This window comes from Capra hircus, chromosome 15 (assembly GCF_001704415.2).
Source record: "Capra hircus breed San Clemente chromosome 15, ASM170441v1, whole genome shotgun sequence".
Lineage (NCBI taxonomy): Eukaryota > Metazoa > Chordata > Mammalia > Artiodactyla > Bovidae > Capra > Capra hircus.
Window position 1 is genome coordinate 4,414,079 of NC_030822.1, and position 23,925 is coordinate 4,438,003.

The 23,925-nt window shown below is 37.6% G+C and overlaps 3 protein-coding genes and 1 pseudogene across 3 annotated transcripts; 3 read left to right on the forward strand and 1 right to left on the reverse strand.

Moving 5' to 3' along the window:
• LOC102183146 (olfactory receptor 5W2-like) lies at positions 2,280-3,212 on the reverse strand. The gene has a single exon (XM_005701954.3). The coding sequence runs from the start codon at positions 3,207-3,209 to the stop codon at positions 2,280-2,282; it is 930 nt and encodes a 309-aa protein (XP_005702011.1). The 5' UTR covers positions 3,210-3,212.
• Positions 5,433-6,387, forward strand: LOC108637601 (olfactory receptor 5D18-like). The gene has a single exon (XM_018058889.1). The coding sequence runs from the start codon at positions 5,437-5,439 to the stop codon at positions 6,385-6,387; it is 951 nt and encodes a 316-aa protein (XP_017914378.1). The 5' UTR covers positions 5,433-5,436.
• Positions 13,842-17,435, forward strand: LOC108637602 (olfactory receptor 5D18-like). Its single transcript, XM_018058890.1, has 2 exons — positions 13,842-13,851; positions 16,480-17,435. Exons 1-2 carry the CDS (start codon positions 13,842-13,844, stop codon positions 17,433-17,435), a joined length of 966 nt encoding a protein of 321 aa, XP_017914379.1.
• Positions 19,264-23,925, forward strand: part of LOC108637603 — a 9,699-nt pseudogene continuing 5,037 nt past the window's right edge.

Consider the following 23,925-nt stretch of genomic DNA (forward strand, 5'->3'; position numbering starts at 1 on the left):
TGGATTAATTAGATCCATGTTTATTAATTGCTGAATTGGTAGCTCACTGGCTCCCTATTTTAACTATATTTCTGGCTATATTTGCTGCCATTTTGCTGCTCATCAGCAACAAGTCAAAAGAAGTCTGAGTGAATTGATGAAGTATGCCAGGAGTACACATATTTAAGTCTTTTCTATTATGCAGGAATTATCCTAATTTTTTCACTATGAGAATTTTTCTTAACATGGCATAGTGCTTTACAAGTACCACCCTGAACAACAGAGGAATTGTGTAGGCTTTATTTTTCCATTCTGAAATATTGTCACATAAGGTCATTTTACAATGGCAGCAAGAAAATTGAAGACCATCAGAGGCTATTAATCTTATAATTGCAATGGATGAATATGTCTCTTTCAGTACCTTATGGTATTTTAAATACATGGTCACATCCCAGCTTTCTCAACAAACTAATTTAGTGCTTTAGCCTTCAGGACACCAGATCAAAAGCAGATGAAATAGTCACATAGCAAGAACTTAGAGCTCATTCTTTCTAGTGAAATTAATAAGCATGTCTTTATAGTATGTTATCTTAATGTCCAAAACCATTTTATGGACCTTCAAAACAAACATGTGCATATGTGTTCAATATGTTAACTATATTCTGATATACATTTTTTAAGCTGCTTATCAAACCCTTGTTTTACTACTGACATATAATTAGCAGTGAAAAAGTGTTGTATTCTATTTTTAGTTTATTATACTTTCGTTTATTTGATCTTCCAGACAACATGCAGTGCTTTGTTTATATAATGCAATGCTCAGTCTTTAGCAAAGAACTCTGATAAACAGGGTGATATAAAGTAATTTTTTAAATAGGTGTTTTTTTTGTGAACACAAAGAGACAAAGAGGAGTATTTGCATGCAATGTGGGAGACCTGGGTTTGATCCCTGGGTCGGGAAGTTCCCCTGGAGAAGGAAATGGCAACCCACTCCAGTATCCTTGCCTGGAGAATCCCATGGATGAGCCTGGTGGGCTACAGTCCATGGGGTCACAGACATTCGGATACAACTGAGCGAGCTCACTTCACTTCAAGAGTAAGGAAAATGGGAAGGAAATTGGTGTGCAGAGAGTCACAGAAGAATCGATAGCTGATAATGAAGCACAATTATGTACTTTACCATGATTCTGTCCACTGTGCCTTAACTTCTTTTACCTTTTTTTTTTTAAACTATATTCAGATAAAATTGACAAATAACATGCTTATGATATAGGGCATGAAGATTTAATATATGTGTACACTGTGAAATAATTACTACAATAAAGTTAGTTAACACAGTCATCAATTTACATAGCTATCACTTTGAGTGTGCATACCATGGAAACCCTTAAGAACTCCTCTCTCAGCAAATTTCAGTCTTACAATACACAACTGTTAACTAGAGCCACAGTGCACATTAGAGCCCCAGAACTTACCCATCGAGCAACAGGAGGTCTGTAAACTTTGACCAACATCACCCATTGCTCCCACCTTTCAGCCCGTAGCAGCAGCCACTCTACTCTCTATTTCTATGTGCTTGACCAGTTGGATTCCATGTGTTTGTGAGTCCATACAGTACTTGTCTTCCTCTGTATGAATTATTCCATTAGCATTTCCCCCTCACGGTTCTTCCCTGTTGTAGCCAATATGACTTCTTCTAACAGGCATGGACTCGTACACTTCAAGATCAGAGGAACTCTCAGATCCTCTGCCTGCTATGTTTTCATCTCCTAAATTGAATCCTTTTCTGATTTGACTGAATATCCAAAGATGCCTTTCCTTTAGACTGGTTTTAGATATTTTTACTTTTGAATAATAGACCACTATGTGTTATCACATGATGAATTTCAGGCTTATTATGAACTACTTGACTGTTTAGTTAATACATTATTAATGCTAGCTTATATTTAGTAGTATTTAAACTACAAGATGTATTGTAGTACATAAAGAACTGTAGTACATAAGGCTCAAAGATCAATGAACAAAATGCACTGTATATCTTTAGTGTAATTTAAATAGTGCTTGACTAAAAACTGAACAAAATTCACATATTGAAAAAGTCAGTAAAGTTTTTCCCAGAAACTACTACCATGTACAAATTCTGGAAATATAAAGAAGCATGACAGGTGGGGGGAATAGAAATATACTTCAAATAGAAATTATGTTTCTCATGTAACCTACCATTTAGTTTTAATAAATCAACAATCACCATATATGTATGTATGGATGTGTATGTGTGCACGTACACAAAATATAAATTTTTAAAACCATTTATCCTTCAATTTGTTCAGAGTCTGTTTCACATCTTTATTCCTTAGACTATAAATCAGAGGGTTCAACATGGGAATCACAAGGGTGTAAAACAAAGAGGTCATTTTGTCTTCATCTAGAGAGTAGGATGAACTCGGCCTGAAATACATGAAGAGCATCGTTCCCTGGAAAATTGCCACAGAAGTTAGGTGAGAGACACAAGTAGAGAAAGCTTTGAACCCCCCTTTAGCAGAGTGGATCTTCAAGACTGATAGGATAATATAACAATAAGAGACAAGAACTCCTGAAACTGTACTCAGTTCAATGAAGCCAAAAGCAGTAAATATCAGTAACTCATTGACCTGTGTGTCTGAGCAAGATAGCAATAGGAGAGGAGCAACATCACAGAAAAAGTGGTTAATCTCATTTGACCCACAGAAACATAAGCGGAATGCTAATGTCATGTGTATCAAAGTCTCTGCTATACTCACCAGGTAAACCCCCGCCATGAGCAGGGAGCACACCCTGCTGGACATGCTGACTGCATAGAGCAAGGGGCTGCTGATGGCCCTGTACCGGTCATAGGCCATCACTGCCAGCAGGAGACACTCACAATCTATAAAGGTATAGAGCACCAGTAATTGTAGGGCACAGCCATAGAAGGGAATTGGTTTGTTCTTAGCCAATAGGTCCACCAGCATCTTGGGGCCAACTGCTGTGGAAATGCAGAGGTCACAGAAGGAGAGGTGGCTGAGGAAAAAGTACATGGGTGTGTGCAGCTGGGGATCCATCCTAATCAGGGTGATCATTCCCAGATTTGCCAGAAGAGTAACGAGATAAACAAGGAGAAACATGGTAAATAGAATCACTTTGGTCTTGGTGTTATCAGTAATTCCCAAGAAAATGAATTCAGTTAAGGAGGAGCAATTCCCTGTGTCCATTCTTCTTTGCTCTTGTGTAAACTTTCGGAGGAAATGATCAAGAAAATGATACTTGCAAGCGTAACACTTTTCTGCATCTACAAAATGAAATAAGACAGAATATTTTTTCTGTAAGTGTCTTTTTATACTTAGAAAATTATTCAGTCATGCACCCACTCTTTAAAGAGGTATGGCTTTCTATTCTGCAATAATAAGAAAGTCTCTAAGAAAGACCTTTGAGAAATGGGATGTAAATCTAGATGTCATTCATGAGGTTTTGTTACTTTCTATAAGCTCTTCTCTGAGTGTTAGTTTCTTCATCCCAGGGAGCAGATTTAGAGAAATTTAACTCTTTACCTCTTGAGGAAAACCTAGAAGAGAGAGACACCAGTGTTAGAGAGACCAGACTGTAAGACATAGGACTGAGTATTTATGAGGGCTGACAATAGTCACTTAGATACAAAAAACGGTAATGATTTTAATGGTTCTCAAAAAAGCATGATTGGTTTCAGAGCATTTGATTTAGTTCCAGAAACAGTGAGCATATCAATGACTAGTAATAAAAAATAACTATAGTCCTGGCTTTAGTTTATGTTATGATCAGTATTTGCTTGGACGTGAATTAAGTGTTACTGATCTGATTTTCTAGAAATTTATTCCTGCTTCCCCACAATGCTCATTACCTCTTTGTGGAGTGGCAGTTGTCAAAAAGTGAATCTCTTCTAACAAGTGGGGCAAAAAGAGCTAAAAGGAAGCGAAAACAACAGAATTTATTGTCTGATTCACATCATTTTAGATTTTAAATGGCCCGTTAGTTACTAAAGCGGAAATAAGATGAGGGACAATAATGTTTCTAAAATGCATAGACTTTCCTCTTTGTTATATGTGTCTGTGTGTATACATTTTAATGTTTATAAGAATAGAATGGAAGCAATGAACTTTTTCTCCCCTCAGAGCTATGTAAATATGGCATGTGGTTCACATGGAGATGAATTTGTACATGTCTTTATTCTTACTGTAGTACCTACTCTAGTTTAATAAAGCAAAACATACTTTAAATTAATGTATACACTTTTCCAATGATAAAAAGAGTAACTATTTCCTGTGAAGCAAAAGCAAAATAAAATAAACAGTTGCATTGTGGATATTAGCAAGTTCAGTTTCTTGTGATTCTGAGATAGAAATATTTCTAGCCATTGATTTCAGATTTTCATGAGTAGGCAGGCACAAAATGGTTCATTTACAATTTGTTTCCCTCAAAATGTTACGTATTTTCTTCTATATCTTTAAGTTAGGAGCTGGAAACCTACCTGAGACGAGCAGGTCTTGACTAGCTGAACAATAAGCAGATGGCCTCTTATTTTACCAGGTACATTGGGACTAAATCCCTGTGCTACTGCCCCTCTGCTTTGATCTTATGCAAACATTTCCTTAATTGTACTTCTGCTTCTGCATTTTCCCCTGAGAATGCAGAAGCCACTTGGCACAGGCTGAATTTTCATACTTCACTATTGTCATCAAATTGATCTGTGGGGAAAAAGAAAACTGCAAATTTTTTTGCATGATGTGCTTCACAGTCATCCTGAAATGGTTTCGTCCTTCTTTAGTTAAAGAGTAAACCTACCGAAACTCAAAAGACCTCCCTTCATTATTTCCGTTTACTTAGATTTGTTCATAGTGTTTAAGAGCCTCCTTCACATCTCATGTAAGGATATGACCACACTTGGTTCATGTTTTCTTTTTTACTGAAATGTAATGTGTACATTACATTAAGTAAGAGAAGCCCAGAATTCCCAGGTTAATTCTGCTCTTATCATGTGGCTGCCATAATCCAACCAATGATTTGTTTAGTTCTTTTTTCCTTTTTTTTTTTTCTTTTCTGATTTCCTTCTATGTAGCTTGTGTTTTCATAGAATCATACTCTATCTTGGGGATATTTGATGCTCTACGCATCACATTCATTTAGGAATCATTTACTTATACTACTACTATTGATAAATACTATTATCTTCTTATTTTCCAGGTAAAGAAACAGAAGTTCTAAAGGATAAAGCTAATTCCCCATAATCAAATTCACTCAAGTTGTGAGGACTTCAGCTTGGCGCTTCAGAGCATTCTTGCGTACACACTGACCACACTGCCTTCGCTGGCGTAGGTGGAGCTGTCTTCAGTTTCTTCCACTCCCCCTTCTCATGTTCCACTGCCCAATTTTAATTCTTCTTTATTTGTGTTTTTTCAATCAAGAGCCATGGTACTGAATGAAGGAAATCAGAGCTCTGTGACCATGTTGATCCTCTTGGGCTTCTCAGGATACCCATGCCTCCAGGCACCCCTTTTCTTGGTGTTCTTGGCCATTTACACAGTCACTCTGGTGGGGAACCTTGGCATAGTTGTGGTCATAAGGACCAGTCCCAAACTCCACACACCCATGTATTTTTTTCTCAGCCATCTCTCCTTTTCGGATATTTGCTCTTCCAGTGTATTTACACCCAAACTCCTAGGTATCTTGGTTGTGGAAGACAGAGTTATCTCTTTCAAAGGATGCATGGCACAGTTTTTCTTTGGCTGTGCATTTGTGATTGCGGAGATGTCCATGCTAGCAGTCATGGCCTATGACCGGTGTGTGGCTGTTTGTAACCCCCTGCTCTGCACAGCTGCTATGTCTCCTAAGCTCTGCAGCCTCCTGGTGGCTGGGACTTACACGTGGGGTGGAATGTGTTCCTGGACAATCACATGTTCTCTTTTGGAGCTGTCCTTCAGCGGGTCTAACGTCATACATCACTTTGGCTGTGAGTACTCTGCCATCATCTCTGCTTCCTGTTCTGACAGCCATTTCAGTCAACTGATGTGTTTCCTCATTTCTACACTAAATGAGGTATGTAGCCTCCTGATTATCCTCACGTCCTATGCTTTCATAGTTGTCACAATCATTAAGATGCCTTCAGCTGCTGGACTCCGAAAAGCCTTCTCCACCTGTGCCTCCCATCTGACCGCCATCACCATTTTCCAAGGGACTGTTCTGTTCCTTTATTGTGTACCCAACTCCAAAAGCTCATGGCTCCTCATCAAAGTAGCCACTGTGTTCTTTACTGTCATGAGTCCTATGCTGAACCCTCTTATCTATAGCCTTAGGAATAAAGATGTGAAAGAGACAGTCAGGAGTTTGATAACTATGAAACTGCTTTCTCCCGCAATATAATTCAGAAGTCCAGTGGGACTGAAAAATCACTTGAATTAAAGTCAGCCTGGGTATTAACCAGATAAATATGCTTGTGTTCATATTATGCCTTATAATTTTCATATATATTTCTGATGCTAGTTTATCTTTATTATAAGTAAATATATGATTATGTTTCAAATAAATTGTATGTTGTATTTTACATTTTATTTTGATGGTCAGATGAGCTACAATTATTTCTTGGCTAATAGAGAAATAATACATTATGGGAGTCAGAGTGATGAAAAGGGATATATAGTTAGAGACTCATTCCTTACACTACAGTTTATGTTGTGGTTTGTAACAATGCTGCAAACACAGATGATAACTGTGTTTAGTGTCAGGGTTAAAGTTAGGGTTAGTGTTAGGGTTAGGGTTAAATTTGCACTTAGGTTCTCATAACTAACTCTTCTGATTCCGTTTTATAAAATGCAACTTTTAGCTCTTCTCAAAACTTTACTTTACACCAGGTAAAATGAGGAGTTTTGAGTTTGCCTTATAAAAAGTATTACCTGATTTTAAGCAAGAAGATCCTGAAAATAATAGCTAGTCTCTGTCGGCATCACTCATTTTCTGAATACCTGTGTAATATAGTTCAATCAAAGGTGTTTAATTGAATACTGAGAAAAAGTTAAATGTATTTCTAGGGAGATATGATGATTACTCAGTGATAAAGCCCAAGTTAAGAACTGCTCTATTTTCTCTTCTTCTGACAATTACTCGTTCATGTCTCAGGTTTGCACTCATGATCCAAAGGAAAAGAAATGCTCTTCGTCAATAATGAAGTATGAAAAACTTATAATGAGATTAACAGAGATGCTTCTGAGTAACTGGACCTAATCATAAATCTACCTCATTCAGTTTAATAAGCCTTTCTTATATTCCTTTGAAGTACCTGCCATTACCACATATTCTTTTTTTAATATAAATTTATTTATTTTAATTGGAGGTTAATATTCTTAATTACGGCACCTTTGAAGTAAATCTCACTATCCATTAGAGCAACTTCTGACATCTTCTCTTCTGTGTAAGTGGATCCTGTTTATCCTTGACCATTTCATTTTCATACAAACTTCAGTGTTTATTGTGTTCATTCTTTTAAAGCCTGAGGCTCTTTGGGGCTCTAAAATATACGCCACTTGTTCTTTAGCTCTGCAGGTTAGAGCACTCTTGGCTGTAGCCGTGCCCTCTCTGCTTCATTCATCTATGCTCCTCCATAACCATTTCACATTTCTGAGATTATGATGAGATCATATTAGCTGGTTTTAATTTTACCATTGTTTTAATTTATTCATCTTTATTTTTGGCTGTGCTCCACAGCATGTGAGATCCTAGTTTCTCAACCAGGGATCAAGTCCGTGCTCCCTGCAGTGGGAGCAAAGAATCGTAACCCCTGGACCCCAGGGAAATCCCATCATTGGTTTTATTAATGTGGCTTAGCCATTTTATTTATTTCTCATTATTATTACTATGATTGATTTGGTTTCTAAGGGAAGAGAGAGACGACAAAAGAATGTTATGTTTTGAGTTTGACATATTGAGTTAAAAATAATCCACATTTTATCTCTTTCTTTACTGATTAGGGGAAAAATTGGCATTGATAAAATTCTACAGGCATGGCATATATTAAGATATTGTGAAGAATCTATATTAAGAAATTACAAATCTTAATGAAATAAACACACACCTTGCAAAAACAGCATTCGGTATTATACAATAAAAATAGAAAGTGTAAGTACAGTCTTATCTGTTAGTGTAATGGGGGTCTGTCTGTGCTCAGTCGTGTCTGACTCTTTGTGACCCCACAGACCTTGGCCTGCCAGGCTTCTCTGTCAGTGGGATTTTCCTGGCAAGAAGACTGGAGTGGGGGCCACACCCTTCCCCGGGAAATCCCCCCAACCTGGGATCAGACTCCTGTCTCTGCATCTTCTGTACTGCTGGTGGATTCTTTACCACTGAGTCACTGGGGAGCCCAAAGAAATGGAATTTGTTTCCAAAATCTTCCTCACAAAGAAATCCTATGCCCTGTTTTTTATGTTGGTGAATTTCTCCAAACATTTGAGAAATATTGTCAATCATGCACAAGTCTTTCTAGGGAATAGATTAAGAGGATACTTAAGAGTGCATTATATTCACTCAGTCAGATTTTAGCAATCTGTTCAAAGAAAGCTATTATGAGAAATAAATTTATAGATCAATTTTTCTCATGAGGTTAGTTAATGAATATTCAAGACAAAATATTAACACATTGGATTTTAGTCCAGAAACTGAAAAGTGGTTTAGTAGTCATGAATTAATAACCATAAATCAACATATGAAAATAAAAGGGAAGATACATAATTCACGCAAATTACAGTTCTAGAAAAATAATTTGGTTAAATGCAAAACTTATTCTGCTCTGAATGGCTGATTTTTCTCAACTCACATTTAATAAAATTGGTATTAGCTTCAAGAAACTTTAAGTAATCCTCGTATTAGCTATTGAAATTACTGTGATTAATTTTAAAATTCTTTGGCTGTAATACTATGTATATATCTAAATTCACATCTCTCAAGAATGTACAAATTCAAAGGAAGTTCCCTAGAGTTTTAATTGAAAAGTTCATACTTCCTGGATGGCTGTGACAAATATTCCTAGTATCCATGTCCTGAATAGAAATTAACCTCTTCCTGATAAGAGTATGAGTTTCTCTGGTGACTCATATGGCAAAGAATCTACCTGCAATGCACAAGACCAGGGTTCTGTCCCTAGGTTGGGAAGATCCCCCAGAGAAGGGAATGATCAGCTATTCCAGTAGTCTTGCCTGGAGAATTCCATGGACAGAACAGCCTGGCAGAATACAGTCCATGAGGCCTCAGAGACTCAGATGACTGAGTGACTAACATTTTCACTTTCTTGTTAGAGTATAGAATGTCAGAAACAGGTTATCACTGTGAAAAATATGACCGGTTGACCAGTATGATGAATACCAGAAACGGCTTTCTTTTGGTGTAATGAAGGTATTCAGGGGTTACAACTTATCTATCAATAGTTTATTGATAATCCTTATGCTTGCAGGAGACCTGTGTTCAATCCCTGGGTCAGGAAGATGCCCTGGAGAAGGAAATGGTAACCCACTTCAGTATTCTTGCCTGGAGAACTCCATGGACAGAGGACCCTGGCAGCTACAGCCCTTGGGACTGCAAAGAGTCGGACACCACTGAGAGACAACACACACGCATACGTGTTTGCATGAATAAGTCTTGGGAATTACACTTTTAGTCATTTCTATTGCTGACCATGAGAACACAGTGATGCACTTGATGTTTTTACATATACTCATTTGTGCAGGACTACTGCATTCTGTTAGTACTTTCTCATATTTTTGTCGTAGATTCCTTAGGACTTTCTGTATACAGAATCTAGCTGGCAAATAAAGACAGTTTTACTTTCTACTTTTCAGTAATTATAATTTTCTTCCTTATTCAACAAAAATCTAAAATAAGATGTGAATTAAAAGTGGTTAAGGACATTATTTTCCTGGCTGTTATATACAGAGTTGGGAGAAAATCAAGTTATTTTACTTTATATAGGATATTTTTTCTATTTTCTGTTTCTATACTAGACATAATATTAGCTAGAGGTATTTTTGTAGATGTTTATCAGGTTGAAGGAATTTTCTTACATGTCTTGTTTACTGCTATATAGGTAATCATTTTTTTTTCTTTCCATCTGAGTCATTGTTTATTTTCCTATCATATACTGTGATATTTTATTTTCTAATGTTTCATTCAGTGTTTCTATGATGAGGTACATTAGTTATCTTGATCTATGTTTTTTGTTTGTTTGTTTGTTTACAACATCTTTGTCTGGTGTTGATGGTTGTTGATTAGTTACTAAGTCGTCTCTGACTCTTTTGCAATCCCATGGACAGTAGCCTGCCAAGCTCCTCTATCATGGGATTCTCCAGGCAAGAATGCTGGAGTGGATTATCATTTCCTTCTACAGGGGATTTTCCTGATACAGGGACAGAACATGTGACCTCTGCCTACAGATAGATTCTTTACCTCTGAACCACCAGGGAAACCCATGAAACACCAGAGATGTCCAAAAACTCAGAAAACAATCTGAAATATTGGTGGTGGCCCCTCCTCACTGTCAGAGATACCCACACGCTTTCTTTCCTGGCGTGCCTCTCTGCCTTGCTTCGATCTTAACTAAACAGTTTCTCTGTGTGCTCTCCCACTTGTTTTGCTATGTCTCTAAAAATAAACTTTGTACCTTCATTTACAATTTTTGCCTCCTTGAGAAATGCATTTTTTTACTGGGGGACAATATATATACATATACGTATACGTATATGTATATGTATATGTGTAATGTATGTATACTTATGGCTGCCAGTAACCCGCATCTCAGCTATCAGTTTTTAAACTATGGAGTTCACACATTCTAAACTAATCAATCATTTTCAGGTTTTGTACATTGCTGATTGAATTGTCTTTGCCTCTTCAATCAAATCCTGAGCTCCTGAAGGTCAGGAAGGAGGCCAAAGAATTCGATCATTGTCCTTGCACAACTCTGGGTCCTAGATATTTGTAGCTGAAAAGCAAATCCAGAAATCTTTGGTTTCTATCGTAGAGGTTTCTTAGAACCTCAGTCAGAAGCACCTGGGAAATCAGTTGAACTCACGGATATTTGGCAGAGAAACCCAGGAATGTTCATTTTAAACAAGTCTCTTGGAATATTCTTATGTACATGGATGTTTGGGAATTAGAGAGCTGTCACATACAAATAAACACAATCCTAAGTACATGTTTCACACAAGGTATAGGCAAGATAGTAACAGCATCAATCATGTTATCAAGTTTAAATAACATTTCCAGTTATATTTCTTCCTCTAGCTCCCCCTCCCCTTCTTGTCTGAATCATCCTTCTGGAGCAAAATTCTAATCAAATCCTTCCTTCAGCCAACGCCTTCCCAGTTGTGAGACTATAAAACCCATGATCATAAACTTATCCTTTAAGAATCTTTATGGCCCAGTTGCAATCAAATGACATAACGTTTTAACTAAGAGCACAAACTCTGGGGCCAGACAGACTGAATTCAAATCCCAATGCCTCCAGTTTGAGTATGAGCTATATTTATGGGATGAAGAAAAAGTGTTGCATCTGTCTCTTATTGCTCTGTTTATTCAAATATCCATGCACTTTTTTTGGTGCCATTTATTACTTAAATGCTTGACAGAATTTACCATTTAATAGTATGGGACTGCGGAGAAGGCAATGGCATCCCACTCCAGTACTCTTGCCTAGAAAATCCCATGGATGGAGGAGCCTGGTAGGCTGCAGTCCATAGGGTCACTATAAGTCGGACACGACTGAGCAGCTTCACTTTCACTTTTCACTTTCATGCATTGGAAAAGGAAATGGCAACCCACTCCAGTGCTCTTGCGTGGAGAATCCCAGGAACGGGGGAGCCTGGTGGGCTGCCGTCTATGAGGTCACACAGAGTCGGACACGACTGAAGTGACTTAGCAGCAGCAGCAGCAGTATGGGACTGAGGTTCTCCTTGTAAGAAGATTTTTAACTGAAAACGCAATTTCATAAGAAGATAGAAGCTATTCATATTTTGCATTTCATCTTTGGTAAGTTTATTTGTATGGTTCAAATGATTTTTCTACATCAACTAGGTAGTTAAACTTTTTGGAAGAAAATTATACATAATACTCCCTAATTATTTTTCTACATTGACAGCATCTGTAATGAAATCCCATTTTTTTCTTGAGCAGCAATTGTGTTATGATCTATTATGTTTAATCAATTTATCTAACAGATGATTGATTTATGTATCATTTTAAACATCAGAATTTTAGTTTTGCTCAATCTCTTATTTCTATTTCACTGTCCATTTTCTATTTTGTTGATCACCATTCTCATCTTTTCCTCCTATTTATTGTGAGATTAAAAACTATGTTTGCTTTTTTATCTTAAGATGAAATCACAGATCATCAGATTTCTTCTCTTAAGTAAAACATTCAAGCAAGTAGGTGTTATTTTAAATAGAATGAGGTATTAATAGAGTACAAAAATGTTGACCTTATGAGTGACAAGTAGAACTCTAAACTAGTCCTTAAGATTCCCCACCATTTGATGTACACATATCTTCAACTAGCCATTCAATTACACATTAATCTGGGAGCTGCTGGCAAATAATTTTAAATTATAACTAGTTTTAAATCAGTTGATCATAATAAAAGAAGACTCTCCTGATTGGTGGGTCTCATATAATCTGATGATTTGTTAAAAATACTTGAATCCCTCTTTAAAGAGATGTATGAATTATAAGAGGGTTTTGAAAGAGAGATTTGAAGTGTGAGAGTGACTTGAGCAGAGAAAACAAAGCAGATACCCAGGAGTGGATTCTAAGAGCTGTGAATAACCCCAAACAGATGTCAAGCAAACAAGACCGCATTTCTACAACTCAAGGAACTGCATTATTCCAACAACATGAATGAGCCTGGTAGGGAACCAGTTTCTAGATGAGAAACTTGACACTTTGATTTCAGCCTTGCGATAACTTGAATAGAGGGACCAGGTGTATTGTGCCTAACTTCGGGCGTACAAAATTGTGAATTAATAAATGAGTGTTTTTCAAGCCACGGAATCTGCAGCAGTTTATTATGATGAAATAGACCATTCATATACCACATAATTGATAGGTTTTTATCAATTACATTATCAAAAAATGTATATTCAACAAGCTTTCATAAAATGGATACATTGGGATATAATAACTGAAAATGCCATAATATCATATTTCTATTCAGCGTGATATTGAATGTGTTTCTTACAAAAATGTAGATGTCCAAATAAGAAAGCTTAGAGGAAAGACTGAAATAAACATAACACAGAAACAGCACTGTGCTTAGTCTATTGAACAGTAATTGTGATTTTCTCTTTCTGAATTTTGGAATTCACATCTTCCATGACAAATATAAATATAAACAGATTGATTGCTAGTGTTATTTTTCGAAGATAAGAAGATAAACATGCTCAAGCTTCCTATATGATTTAATGATTTAAAATAAACTATACTCTAAATGAGGAGGATGGGATTTTCTTTAAATTGTCTTGTTTGTAGCTCATGGAAAACACCGCAATCAAAATTGTCTGGGGTGTGAATCCCCAAAGTCACTCAGGTAGACATAAATATACAGCATGATCCCTAAGTTTAATTTAGAAGTATACAGCTTACCCTTGGGAGTGTCTCTATTTTTTAATGAGAAAAAAAATGTAATTTTCTTGATGACTTTACTGAAATATACTTTGGAAGAGGTTACAATACTCTTATTACAAGCTACAACAATTTTAATTAAATGTAAGTATTTTTGTTAAATACTTTTCAAGATTCTTATTTAAAGAAGTCGTCAGTAAATCAATCTATAAAGACTACATGGCTTCTGGTGAGTTGTTTAAATTAAGTGATTTACTTTAATTCTGATGTGGGAAACTCTGAAATTAAGAATATTTTTGGCAGAGAAACACCTATGTAACCCTAGTAGCAATGAAATGGTACTCATTTAATTCATTTAAGGGGAAGAATACAAGGTATTGAACTTGTTTCTTATATCTTTAAGACTCATGGGATGCATTTAGTTTTGAACTTTGCTTGTATAGCTGAAAGATGTCCTCGGTGGACATTCAAGTAGCAGTATTTGTTTGCAACTAAAAATAAAAAAATTAGGGAAATATTAAAAATAAATCTATAAAACTGTAGAGAAATATGCCAGACTTTGCATTAAATTCTTTGAGTTTAAAATCATGCAGATGAAAGCAAGTTGGAGCAATACAGCAAACTTGAGTTCTGAATTAAACCCCAAAGTAGCCTGAAATATGTTGCCTGGGATTTGATATTAAAAGGTAATAATGTTTTTATATACCAAAATGTGTGTATTTTGTGCACCAAAATAAAAATTGCTGCAGTGAGTGAAACGAAAGAAGTAGCTATCAAGCAGTCTAGATAATGCAGGGATACTGTGCGTGCTAAGTCGCTTCAGTCCTTTCTGACTCTTTATAAACAACCCTATGGACTGTAGCCCGCCAGGCTCCTCTGTCCACGGGATTCTCCAAGCAAGAACACCAGAGTGGGTTGCCATACACTCTTCCAGGGGATTTTCCCAATCCAGGGATAGAGCCCGTGTCTCTTATGTCTGCTGCACTGGTAGTTTAGTTCTTTTAGAGATCACAGAAATCCAGACAGAAACGTTCATCGCAGGTAATTTGTATGGAGATGATTTTGAATATGGCTAAGCATTTGAGCATGATTTTAAACTAAGATTGAATGAAAAGTAGTCCTGAAGGATGGTTGTAGTTAGGCTAAATAAAGACAGCTGCTGAATAGATGTGTGGTAGGTAGCAATAAAGATGGGAGTGTATTTTGAAGAATATGTTCATTTTGCCCTAATTACATTTTTCACAGCCTCCACCTTGGATGGAAAGGAAATCAAAGAGATACAGACAAGGACAGGGAAAAATGGACAGAACAAAGCTTGTGCCTTGATGGCTCAAGACAGGAGTGGAAATGTGCAGCTAAGAAGGAGACATTAGAAAAGAATTAAGAAAAAGGTTTCCTCTGTGTATGCATTTTTTCTTCTTCTTAGTCACTATTTGCACCATTTCAGACTTCATAAAATTATAGGTGGTGCTATATAGTAGAATATTTTGAGGTTATATATTTCAAATTCAAAGTAAACATGAAAAACAGCATTAGAAATAGAAGAGAAGAAACTAAATTTGGTGGGGGCCATTTATTACATGTGAAATTAAAGTCTTAAATGTTTTAGAAAATAATTAAAGTTGGACTTCCCTGATAGCTCAGCTGGGAAAGAATCCGCCTGCAATGCATGGGACCCCAGTTCGATTCCTGGGTGGGGAAGATCTTCTGGAGAAGGGATAGGCCACGAACTCCAGTGTTTCTGGTCTTCCCTTGTGACTCAGCTGGTAAAGAATCTACCTGTAATGTGGGAGACCTGGGTTCAGTCCCTGGGTTGGGAAGATCCCCTGGAGAAGGGAATGGCTACCCACTCCAGAATTCTAAACTAAATTTAGTGGGGGGCAATTATTACATGTGAAATTAAAGTCTAAAACATTTTAGAAAATAATTCACTAAGTTATATTTTATACATAATTGTATAGTAAAAAGAAATTCTTATAATAGAATTATATCCTAAAGGTAAGGTTTCAGAGAGCTTAACTTGTCAGAGACATGTTAATAAGTGACTGAGGTTAAATTTGAAGGCAAGCTGACTTGATTAAAGAGTCTAGATTGTTAACAAGACATCATTCATATTCTCTAGGAGATACAATATGTGACCTTTTACCAAGGTTTGGCCAGTTGGTGAAATCATAAACCTGAGGCTTCTCTGATGAGGTGGGTGCTGAATGTCTCAGTCGTGTGACTTGCGACTCCATGGATTGTCGCCCGCCAGGCTCCTCCGTCCACCAGTTTTCACCAGCAAGGATACTGGAGTGGGGTGCCGATTCTTTCCCCTGGGGATATTCCTGACCCAGGGATTGAACTCATGTCCCTTGCGTCTCCTGCACCATCAGGAGGATTCTTTACCACCACACTACCTGGGAAGCCTCTCTCTGATCGGAGAGCACTAAGGAAAAGTGAGAGAAAAACAGAGGACATCTTCAGCAGTTAGAATGGCCTGAACAAACAGAAGACTTTGCAAGTGCAATCAGCAAGTTCAATTAAGCAAAGCTAAAGAAAGGAATTATCCATGCGGAGAAAAGGGCGACAGCTGAGAAGGTTGAGAAAATTCAAACCAGGACATTTTCTGAGTCACCGTGACACCCAGTTCTTCCCAGTTCATCCTCTCCTTGCCCCTACATCAGAAGCTGACTTGCACTCTCCACACCTGTAGACACACGGTATATTTGGGCTCCAACTGCGCCTTATTCGCATTCCTGGGAAATCCAAGACTTCACCACTGCAAGCCAGTCCCCTGTCCAGGCTGGGAGGAAAATACCCTCTGTTTCTGTCATGTCTGGTTGCCTAGGGTGAGCTCTCTGGCTTTCTCTGGAAGAAGCCGTAGTGATGGATGAGAGAAATCAGAGTGCTGGAATCCCCTTCGTCCTCTCGGGCTTCTCCGAATACCCGCAGCTCCAGGTGCCCCTCTTCCTGGCCTTCTTCACCGCCTACACCATCTCTGTGGTGGGGAACCTGGGTATGGTTGCGATCATCAGAAGCAACCCCAAGCTTCACACCCCCATGTACTTCTTCCTCAGCCATCTCTCCTTTCTTGATTTTTGTTACTCTTCTATAACCACACCTACACTCTTAGAGATCTTGGTTGTGGACAGAAGGACTATCTCCTACGTGGGTTGCATGATGCAATTCTTCTTTGGTTGCACACTTGCGATTACGGAGATGTTCATGCTAGCCGTGATGGCCTATGACCAGTGTGTGGCTGTTTGTAACCACCTGCTCTGCACAGCTGCTATGTCTCCTAAGCTCTGCAGCCTCCTGGTCGCTGGAACCTACACGTGGGGTGGATCGTGTTCCTGGACGATCAACTGTTCTCTTTTGGAGCCGTCCTTCTGCGGTTCTAACGGCATACATCACTTTGGCTGTGAGTATTCTGCCATCGTCTCTGCCTCTTGCTCTGACTCTCACTTCAGGCAGATGACACGTTTTATCATTTCTACTCTCAGTGAAGTGTGTAGCCTCCTGATTATCCTCGCCTCCTATATTTTCATAATTGTCACAATCATCAAGATGCCTTCAGCTGGTGGACTCCGAAAAGCCTTCTCCACCTGCGCCTCCCACCTGACCACCATCACCATTTTCCATGGGGTCATCCTTCTTCTCTACTGTGTACCCAACTCCAGAAGCTCATGGCTCTTCATCAAAGTAGCCACTGTGCTTTACACAATAGTGATCCCCATGCTAAATCCCCTTATCTACAGCCTTAGAAATAATGATGTGAAGGAGACCATCAGAAAATTAGTCAAAGCCAAAATGTTTTCTCACCCCATGTAATTTTGAGTGAGAAGAGAGAGGAAAGCAGTTTCTTAAATGTGCTTTATACAGTGTGTTGAAGGTTATTACATTTTTCTTCCAATGTGTGCTTATCCCAGTGTCCTACTCTTTGTGACCCCTTCTCTGTGCATGGGGAATCTCCAGGCAAGAATACTGGAGTGGGTTGCCATGCCCTCCTCCAGGGGATCTTCCCAAGCCAACAATGGAACTCACGTCTCCCGAAGTGCAAGTTGATTCTTTAGTGACTGAGACACAATGGGATATAATCTCTTGAGAAAATTATATATCATATGAATATAATGTGATTTTTAAACTGCACTCTGATTTTAAAATGTCACCTTCAGTTTAAAAGAGAAAAAGAAAAAAATATGTTTGTGTCTCACTTTCAGAGTGTTATAGGCAAAATAATGACCATCTCACAGTGTCCAGGGTTTCCCTGGTGGCTCAGATGGTAAAGAATCTGCCTGCAATACGGGAGACCTGGGTTCTATCCCTGGGTAGAGAAGATCCCCTCGAGGAGGGCATGACAACCCACTCCAGTATTCTTGCCTGGAAAATCCCCAAGGACAGAGGAGCCTGGTGGGCTACAGTGCATGGGGTCTCAAAGAGTCGGGTAAGACTGAGCGGCTAAGCACAGCGCAGCAGAAGGCTGTCCACATCCTGAAATCCTCAGGATTTGCAAATGATTTCTGTTCCAAGTCTTCTTTCTTTCTTTTTTCTCTCTTCCTTTCCTTTCTCTTTTTCTCAAATTATGGAATGTGATAGATAGGTAGACAAGTAATTTTGTATAATCATCCTGTATGTTACTTTCTCCAAGAAATTAAAGACTCATCAGCTCTTTGCAGCATCTCTGTGAGCATGTTTCTAGTCACTGTGCCTCTTGATGCCTCTAGGAACACACTCCATTGCGGTGTTCAAAGATTTTTCTTTTAAACAGAGAATAGGTTACGAGAGTTAAAACTTAACTTTTATCACTTTTGAAATTTGTATTATTAAAATTTTAGAGTGTATTCCCTTATGTGTGGCTTATTTGGCTCAGCATTTTGTTTCAAAAGAATTTTTAAGTGATTGACTGTAACAGTAGTTCCCTTTTTGGTGCTGAAGAATGTTCTACAAAATACATATATTGATATGATAATATGTTTATTCATACTACTACTACAAATGGAGTTTGGCTATTTCCTCTTCTCTATTGAAGTATTATTTAGTTACAGTGCTATAATAATTTTAGATGCACAGCATAGTGATTCGTTTATGCTTTTAGATTAGACACTATTAAACCTTAGTGGCTCAGTGGGTAAAGAACCTGCCTGCAAGCAGGTGATGCCAGAGATATGGGTTTGATTCCTGGGTGGGGAATATCCCCTGGAGGAGGGCACGGCAACCCAGTCCCACGGGCAGAGGAGCCTGGTGGGCTGGAGTCCATGGGGTCGCAAAGAGCTGGACGCAACTGAAGTGACTGAGCACAGCGCAGCATTCAAAGGATACCAGGCATAACTCCCGGCGCTGGGCAGCGGCATCCTGAAGCTTATCCGTTTTATGCAGAGCATTTTGTCGACTTTATACTCCTAAATCCCCCTCCTCCTTTCCTCTACAAAGTCTGCATATAACAATTGTTGGAGAGAATTAGAGTAAAGGGAAACGCTGTGCATTGTGGGAGAGAATGTAACTTGGTATAACCAACTGCATACTGTATGGAAAGCAGGATGGAGTTTTACACACACGCACACACACACACACACACACACGGTAAAAACAGAACTACCATATGAGCCAGCAGTTTCACTCCTGGTTATTTCACCTGTTTTGTCTTTAACGTAAACGCCGCATGAACATTCTTATACAAGTACGTGCTGCATTGCACGTGAGCACTCACGGTGTGAGGTGTGCCCTATCTCTGAATGTTCTGGATCAAAGGGCGCTTGTTTCTGATCTTTTGCTAGATGCCATCAAACAATATTCCAAAATGGATGGATTAGTTTAAATTCCAACTATATTGTATGTGGGTTCTAATTATTGTCCATTCTTGAAACGTTTTATACTGTCATAGCAGACATTTTAATATTTTCAGGTTGGTGGGTGAGTAGGGGTACTTCATTTTGGTGATGAATTCAATTCCACTTTACTAATGTGGTTGAATTCCTATAATTTAGTTATTAGTCATTGGACTTGTCTTACTTCTTTGTGAAGGGCCTATACAGGGTTTTTTTTTAACCTATTTTTCTATTAGGTTATTAATATTTTATTATGAAAAATGTATTTTATTATGCTCTAAATAAAAGTCCTTTGATGTGTACCATGAATATTTTCTCCTAGATTGTGGCGTGTCTATTCATTCGGTTGGCGATGTCTTTAGGGGAACACATTTCCTTATGTTTAATGAATTAATGAATCAATGTTTAACAAACCATTTCTTTACACAGTGAAGTGCTTCTAATGTCTTATTTAAGATCCACTTCTTACCCAAAATAATAAAGATATTCATGTTTTATGTGCTAAATTATCACAAATTTCATACAGTATTATATTTTATATTCTACTCCCTCTATTTTCAATTCAGGGTTTTATTTTCTCTTTTTACATTGATTTTTTAAAAATATAAATTTATTTATTTTAATTGGAGGTTAATTACTTTACAATTTATTTCAGAGTGAGAGTAAATTTTGATGGGGCATGACTATAAGCTAATTTTATATTTTGACTTATTGGCATATATTTACCCCAGAAATACTTATTGAAAAATTTACTCATTTTAACACTGCTCTGTGGTGCCAGAATATTCATAAAGTAAACATCAGTATATCTATAGTTCTGTTTCTAGACTTTCTGTATGCTTCTAGGTGTTTTATAATCAGAACTACCCTTAACTAATAGGCTTTGATACCAAGTTGAGCAACTCTTAAGAAGTTACTCTTAATCTTGCAAAGTGTTTAAGATATTCTTTATCTTTACCTTTTAAAACAACCTTTAGAATTATTCTTGTCTGGGTTTAGTGTAGAAATACAGTAGAATTGTAGGTCGATGTGCAGAGAGTGGTGTTTGCAGCCTCAGGTCTCCAAACCATAGCATGCTACACGATCATGTTTACTTAGATCTACTTCATGTTTTACAATATAAGATACATCATATTTTCATAAAGTTCTTACATATTTTTAAAATTAATCTCAATTTGTGATTATTTTTCACACTATTTAAATGTCATTTGTAAGATGTGTATTATTTCTCAATTAGGATTCAATGCATTTTGGCAACTCTAGAAATATCTTTTAATAATTTTATAATTTATTTGTAGATTATTTTGGATTTTCAACATGCATATCATACAATCTCTAATCAAACGTTTTCTGGATATGTTGTTCCAATGTTATTCTTTTTATTTTTTTCTTTTTTTGGTTAACTAGCTGAAAACTTTAGTATAATTTTGAATAAACAGTAAAAGTGGGTATCCTTGACATCCTCATCTAAAAAGGAAAGTATTAATACTTAACATTTCATGCTTAAAATGTTAAGCAAAGTTATCTCATATATTTTTGATATGTGTCTGTTTGTTATATTTTGTTTTTTAGTGAGTGACTGTTGAATTTATCAAGCTAATTTTCCTCATTTTAACTCCTTTAATATTTTTATGTGGTAAGTTATATTTTTAAAAAATTTTGTTTGTAAATTTTTTTAAAAATATAAATTTATTTATTTTAATTGGAGGTTAATTACTTTACAATATTGTATTGGTTTTGCCATACATCAACATGAATCTGCCACAGGTATACACGTGTTCCCCATCCTGAAACCCCCCTTCCTCCTCCCTCCCATACCATCGCTATGGGTCATCCCAGTGCACCAGCCCCAAGCATCCAGTATCATGCATCGAACCTGGACTGGCGATTCGTTTCACATATGATATTATACATGTTTCAATTCCATTCTCCCAAATCATCCCACCCTTTCCCTCTCCACAGAGTCCAAAAGACTGTTCTATACATCTGTGTCTCTTTTGCTGTCTCGCATACAGGGTTATCATTACCATCTTTCTAAATTCCATATATATGTGTTAGTATACTGTATTGGTGTTTTTCTTTCTGGCTTACTTCACTCTGTATAATAGGCTCCAGTTTCATCCACCTCATTAGAACTGATTCAACTGTATTCTTTTTAATGGCTGAGTAATACTCCATTGTATATATGTACCTCAGCTTTCTTATCCATTCGTCTGCTGATGACATCTAGGTTGCTTCCATGTCCTGGCTATTATAATAATGCTGTGATGACATTGGGGTTCTAATCAAAATATGTTTTTATCCTGAAAAAGTTACTATAAGTATTATATATTTACCTTTCCTTAGTTGATTGGTTTAAGTGTCAACATTTAATGTATATTTTAAAATTCTATGATCATTCAGTAAATGTTGTTCCTGTCATTTTCTTTATTGGTCCTTTTACTTGTTAGTTTTCTCCGTCCAAGGATTATATGTTGTTCTCCAAAAGCAAAAATGGGTAAGGAGTGTCTTCTTATTCAATTCAGTGAGTATTATGTAGAAATGAAAAACAGAGTGTGGTAGGAGATACACAAGGCAGTATTCATATCAAAACACCTGTAAGTTAACTGCTATTCAGTTCAGTTCAGTCGCCTCAGTTGTGTTCGACTCTTGCGACCTGAAGGACTGCCAGCACGCCAGGCCTCCCTGTCCATCACCACTCCAGGAGCCTACTCAAACTCATGTCCATTGCTTCAGTGATGCATTCCAACTATTTCATCCTCTGTCGTCCCCTTCTCCTCCCACCCTCAATCTTCCCAGGATCAGGGTCTTTTCTAATTAATCAGCTCTTTGCATGAGGTGGTCAAAGTATGGTGTTTCAGCTTCAACACCAGTCCTTCCAATGAGTATTCAGAACTGATTTCCTTTAGGATGGAACTGGTTGAATCTCCTTGCACACCAAGGGACTCACAAGAGTCTTCTCCAGCACACAGTTCAAAGCATCAATTCTTTGGTGCTCAGCTTTCTTCATAGTTCAGCTCTCACATCCATACATGACTACTGGAAAATCTATAGCTTTGACTAGACCAATCTTGTTGGCCAAAGTAATATCTCTGCTTTTTAATATACTGTCTAGGTTGTTCATAACTTTTCTTCCAAGGAAGAAAGGTCTTTTAATTTCCTGGCTGCAGTCACCATTTGCGGTGACTTTGGAGCCCTCCCTTCCCCCCAAAAAATCTGCGACTGTTTGCACTGTTCCCCCATCTATTTGCAATGAAGTGATGGGACCGGATGCCATGATCTTAGTTTTCTGAACAGTGAGCTTTCATGTTTATTCAGTGAATACCTATATTTCAAAAGTTCAATATCAAACAAGTAGTTAATGGGTAAATGTGGTGTGTAATTATCTTTAATATTTAGAAGAAAATGCATCCACTAAAATGACACAAGAGACAGTGTTTCACCTAATTAAATGGTTTCTGGTCCACTGAGTAATACTCCAATTACAATTCTATGTACTTCATATAATCATGGTTATGGGGGGAAATATAAGACCCAGGGTTTGGCAGAATTAGACTGTGAATTCAGCTTTAAAATTTTTCTTTGTATTTTTTGATATTTCTAATGTCCCTAGAAATAAAACACCATTTCCTGGCATGCACATTGAAATATACTGCCATTTTTTGCAAGCCTAAATTCTTCTAATATCTTAAAGAACATTTGAATGCTGAGAAGAAATATACCTGAGATTCATTAATCCTAAAAAGAAATTCTCAGTAATTAATCAAAAATGCTATATTGTCCGTCCATTGAGTCGACATAGTAGTTGACTCCGATTGCGTGGAAGTAGTAGGCCAAAGCCACGCACGCCGTTGCCTACCTGTTGCCCTAAGGGGAAGGGAAACAGGAATTCTCACGCAGTCAAGAGTACGTGAGGTGGGTAGTCATTTCCCTTCCCAGAGGGAACTTCTGATCGCAGAGATTGATATTCTGGCATCTCCGGCATTGCAGGCGATTCCTTACAGTCTGAAGCCAGCCAGGGAAGCCACTTTTCGTGCTAGTATTGCCCCGCATATTGAGATATAGGGGTGTGTCAAAAAGTGTAGGCAAGGTTCTTAAGTGAAGTAAAAGTAGCATTGTTTTATAGTTCCTTTGGCAAGGTGCGTGGTTAAAACGTTGCCACGCAGCTGGCACCATCAGCTTTATCATCACAATAAAAGTGTGTTCACATTTCCTTCATTAATATTTTTAAGGGTTTTTTTTTTTTTTTTTGGATGTGGCTAATTTTGAAAAGTGGCTTTATGAGGTTTGTTAGAATACGTGCTTCTATTTTATGTTATTTTGGTTTTTGGTCACAAAGCCACAAGGGATCTTAGCTCCCTGACCAGAGGATTGAACCCTGCACGCTCCTGCAATGGACGGGATACACTGATACCCCAGAGAAAGTCCCGTCTACGTAATTAATTTAAAAAGGGAATTCCCATAAAAGGTTTCCTTGTGATAGGCTTCGAACTAGA